The 4,707-nt window shown below is 49.9% G+C and overlaps 1 protein-coding gene across 3 annotated transcripts in view; it reads left to right on the forward strand.

Annotated features, from left to right (window-relative positions):
* The window catches only part of matn1 (matrilin 1), a 5,503-nt gene extending 1,560 nt beyond the window's left edge, over positions 1–3,943 (forward strand). The window contains exons 2-11 of one of the 3 annotated variants that reach the window (XR_012925613.1): positions 1–146; positions 221–385; positions 1,175–1,397; positions 2,256–2,378; positions 2,495–2,667; positions 2,767–2,998; positions 3,085–3,237; positions 3,325–3,405; positions 3,510–3,614; positions 3,651–3,943. The exon at positions 1–146 is cut by the window's left edge and continues 39 nt beyond it. Coding sequence is in view for 2 of the 3 variants with exons in the window: in XM_076016074.1 (XP_075872189.1) it covers positions 1–146; positions 221–385; positions 1,175–1,397; positions 2,256–2,378; positions 2,495–2,667; positions 2,767–2,998; positions 3,085–3,237; positions 3,325–3,405; positions 3,510–3,559 (1,346 nt within the window). In the remaining variant the exon portion in view is untranslated. Of the gene's footprint in view, positions 147–220; positions 386–1,174; positions 1,398–2,255; positions 2,379–2,494; positions 2,668–2,766; positions 2,999–3,084; positions 3,238–3,324; positions 3,406–3,509 lie in introns of all 3 variants that reach the window. The other 2 variants (XM_076016074.1, XM_076016075.1) reach the window with 2 other exon arrangements.
* Positions 3,944–4,707: the final 764 nt, after the last annotated feature.

Raw genomic sequence — 4,707 nt, forward strand, 5'->3', positions numbered from 1 at the left:
TCATCATCGACAGCAGCCGCAGCGTCCGGCCCGCAGAGTTCGAGCAGGTGAAGGTCTTCCTGGCCAAGGTCATCGAGGGCCTGGACGTGGGACCCAACGCCACCCGCGTGGGCGTGGTCAACTACGCCAGCCGCGTCAAGAACGAGGTAGAGGGGAGGCTCGTGGGGAAACAGCGACTTCTGGGGAGGTCACGGGGTCACGCTGCTGTGCTCCCTCGCAGGTCTCCCTGAAGACGCACCGCACCAAAGCCGGCCTGGTGAAGGCCGTGACCAAGATCGAGCCGCTGTCCACCGGCACCATGACCGGCCTGTCCATCCAGTTCGCCATGAACGTGGCCTTCAGCGAGAGCGAAGGCGCTCGCGTCAAATCCCCTGACATCAGCAAGGTCGGCCACACAGCACCGTCCATTTTTAAATCATTATTATTGTACCCAGAGGAGTTTGCACTCTCAGTTTTCTAGTTGAAAAGTACAGTGACTATAGGAGCAAGGTAAAGTTAATGCAATAGCTTCTGGTGGCAAGCAAAAAGAGCCTTACCAGGAGATGCTAGCTCAGACTCCGCCTACTCTAGCGCAGACCCCGCCTACTCTAGATGGCTAGTTTGGAACCATTCTGGAGATGTTTAGGATGGAAAAATTGAAAAACAAGACTTTATTTTATTGATAAGCCCACGAGAGCAGATTTTTTTATGATCTTATTGGTACCTTTTTTTTTTCTTTATCTTTCTTTAAATTTCCTGATTTAATTTTAGTATGGTTATTATGGGTTTGTTTTTTTCTTCTTCTTTGCGGAAGCGACAGCAGGTGACTCTCAGGTTCCCATCTGTTTGTTCACTGTTCTTGTGTCTGTTTGAATCACTCAATTTAAGTTGTATGAGGTAGTAGTCAAGACATCCAGCTGGTACATGCTTAAAGAGGAAGGTTACTGTTTTCCTAGGAGTGAAGGATACCAGGACTTAATATGGCAGGACTGCAATCTGTATCACCTCTAATTCTACTGCACTGTGCAATTTCCCTGTCCGTTACAGATAAAGATACAATTTCAAAAAAAAAAAAGTAAAGTACAGTGACAATAAAGTCAATTTATTGAAAATAGAAATTTCAATTCAATTCAATTTTGAAGATATAGCGCCTCACTGTGTCGATCTCCACCTCCACCTCCTCCTCCTCCACCAGGTCGCCATCATCGTCACAGACGGCCGCCCGCAGGACAACGTGAAGGACGTGGCCCAGCGTGCCCGCGACGCCGGCATCGAGATCTTCGCCATCGGCGTGGGCCGCGTGGACATGAGCACCCTGAGGCAGATGGCCAGCGACCCGCTGGACGACCACGTGGACTACGTGGAGAGCTACAGCGTCATCGAGAAGCTCACCAAGAAGTTCCAGGAGGCCTTCTGCGGTAAGGAGGGCCCGGGGTGGCGGAGGGAGGGGGTTGGTTGGTTAATTAAAGAGCGACCACCACTGTCACACCTCTGGAGCGCTGCCTGACTCCGCCCACATCCTGAGGGTAAGCTTCCAGGGCCGCCATCCTTTCATCCCAACCTCGTGTTCCCTCCTTTTTTGTCCCTCGGCGGTGATTCATTCATTCATCCATTCACACTTTCATCAGATCCTCCAGTCGCACGAGGGGCATCAGGGCCGGAACAACCAATCCTGCTCTCTCTCTCTCTCTCTCTCTCTCTCTCTCTCTCTCCGAACATGAGCGAGCGAGTGGGCGACGGGGGGGTGTCTGACTGATTTGCCTTTTAATTGCTGATCCACTAGCGGCAGTCATTTACACTTGTAATTAGCGATGCCCTTCAGCTCCGTCCGAAGCTCCGTTTTGCTGCGGCTGCAGATACTTTGTGTCTGAGCTGCATGGCGGCCGTGCTGGGCTCTGATTGGACGAGGGCGAATCATGCAAAACAGATTTGAAAAAAAAAAAAAAAACCCAGACTGTTGTATCCAGTAGATCTTTTTTGTTTGTTTTCTTTTGTTTTGAAGCATGTGCCCCTTGTTTGTTTTAAGGATCCACTGGGTTCATGCACTGTAAGGAAAACGAATGAGGAGTGAACTGCTCAGGTCAACTGCAGGTTGCAGTGGATCATTAAAAAGAATTAGAAACGGTAGATTTTCTTTCCCCCTCCTGGTTTCAAAACTGACATAGTTTCCTTCTCTCCTCCTAACCCCAACCCTCCATCCCCCTTGTTTGTCCGTGTGTGTTTCCGACGGTGCGCATGTGTGTGTGTGTTGCGCGTGCACACACATGCACGCACAGTGTCGGACCTGTGCGCCACCGGGGATCACGACTGCGAGCAGGTTTGCATCAGCAGCCCCGGATCGTACAAGTGTGCCTGCAAAGACGGCTTTACCCTCATGGCCGATGGTCGCAGTTGCAGCGGTGAGTGCTAGTGTCAGTGTGTCAGTGTGTGCGAGTGTGTGTGTGAGTGTGTGTGTGTGTGTCAGTTGCGTGCCCGCTCGCGGTCGACCCTGCCAATAAAACTTGTGCGACGCCAGCTTGCAGCAACACGGCCACGGACGTGGTGTTCCTGATCGACGGCTCCAAGAGCGTCCGGCCCGAGAACTTTGAGCTGGTCAAGAAGTGGATCAACCAGATCATCGACAAGCTGGACGTGGCTGACAGCAGGGCCCACGTCGGCCTGGTCCAGTACTCCAGCGGCGTCAGAGAGGTTCGTCCTGCGGGGAGCCTTTCAGTACCGTTAGGTTTTTCTTTCGTTTTTCTTTTCATCGTGAGGCGACACCTCGCTGATGCTCCTCCCTCTCGGCAGGAGTTCCCGCTGGGCCGCTTCAACAACAAGAAGGACCTGAAGGACGCCGTCAAGAAGATGGCCTACATGGAGAAGGGAACCATGACCGGCCAGGCTCTCCGCTACATTACCGACAACAGCTTCAGCCACGGTCACGGAGCCCGGCCCGGGGTCGCCAAGGTGGGCATCGTCTTCACCGACGGCCGCAGCCAGGACTACATCGGAGACGCTGCCAAGAAGGCCAAGGAGATGGGTACCGCCGTGCCTTCCGCTACCTCATGATTTCTTTTTTTTTGGGGGGGGGGAAATTCCAAGTCAAACCACTTTCCATGTTCTCAGGCTACAAGATGTACGCGGTGGGCGTGGGCAACGCGGTGGAGGACGAGCTGAAGGAGATCGCCTCGGAGCCCACCGGCGAGCACTACTTCTACACCGCCGACTTCAAGGCCATGACGCAGATCGCCAAGAAGCTGCAGATCAACGTCTGCCCAGGTCCGGCCTCGGTGGCTCAGGTCCTGCTCGCTGCTGGTGGAGGTGGTGGCGGCCTGACCTTTGACCTTTCAATCTCTGCTCCTACAGACGACGACCCCTGCGAATGTGACTCCCTCGTAAAGTTCCAAAAGAAAGTAGAAGAGGCTCTACAGGCACTGACGAAAAAATATATCCTTCACAAAATGAAAATATAATGGGGGGGGGGTTAAAAAAAATCTGTTTTATTATGTTGTGTCTTCTTTTAATTGTCGTCGTCCTTAACAGGCTCTTACTAGAGAGCATGTCCAAGAGGATTGCCTTGCTGGAGAACAAAATCGTCTGAGGGACCTCAACCTCACAACTTCCCAGTCATCTACACACATTCTCACACAAGCCACCACACACACACACACACACACACACACACACACACACACACACACACACACACTAGGTTTTCACTCCCTTTAATAAACCTGAAGAGCAACTTATGTGTGTGTGTGTGTGTGTGTGTGTGTGTGTGCGTGCGTGCATGTGCGTGCGTGTGAACCCTGACCTCTCCTTGTTTTCTGAACCCTCCCAGTCTACACACGCCCCCTCCCGCCTCTACGTGGTCTTACCTCTTCCACCGCTGAGCCTCATGGGAGACGAAGGCTGCCGTCGGGACCAACGCCACAGGCAGCCTGTGTGTTTGTGAATAAAAGTCTTCCCTCATAGGGAAACGCTACCCTGAAAGGTTTATTTTTCTTGCTTGCTTGCATCGTTTTGAATTTCACCAAACCCCCCCCACCCCCGAGTCTGGTCACGTCATTGTGGGTCTTCATGCTTTTATCATAAAGGCATCTTTTTCTTTGCTCCCCCCCCTCATATTTAAAGTCTTATTTTTTCTGCTGTGTACTCCAGGTGTCTAATATTCAAGTTAATGATAATAAGTTAATAATAATGAAATAATGAAAGTTAAATCAAGATACATGTCTGTGAATAAGGGTGCAGCAGTTATGTAATTTTTATTTTCATAAATAAAATAAAGGTGATTCAGGAAGTTTGTGTAAACTGTAAACTGTGAAGTGTTTTCACTGTGGATGCGCAGGAGAAAGTACACCGGGTGTTCTTATTGAACCAAAGTTATTAGATTCGTGTTTTAGCTCGCCTCTAATATTACATTATTTATTTATTTTTTTGAACAACAACAATCAACAAAAAACAACAACCTGAAATCTCCTGTTTGGAGAGGTTATGATGAAATAAAAGCAGGTTTGGCAGGCTGCTGTGTCAGGTATGCAGGCCTTTATGCCTTCAACGATGACACTTTATTTACTGTAAGAACAAAATGTGTTAAGCTAAAGAACAATCAACAATGAAAACCTGTTACCGATCGTTGTGTAACTTGGCGTTAAATGTAATAATAATAATAATAATAATCATTGTTTTTCACCTGCGTCATGGTGACGCCATATGAGGTGGTAAAGAGGGGAGAGAAAGTCCCCCACA

This window comes from Nelusetta ayraudi, unplaced genomic scaffold (genome assembly GCF_046127955.1).
Source record: "Nelusetta ayraudi isolate G7.1 ecotype Tasmania unplaced genomic scaffold, CSIRO-AGI_Nayr_v1 ptg000212l, whole genome shotgun sequence".
In the NCBI taxonomy this organism is placed as follows: domain Eukaryota; kingdom Metazoa; phylum Chordata; class Actinopteri; order Tetraodontiformes; family Monacanthidae; genus Nelusetta; species Nelusetta ayraudi.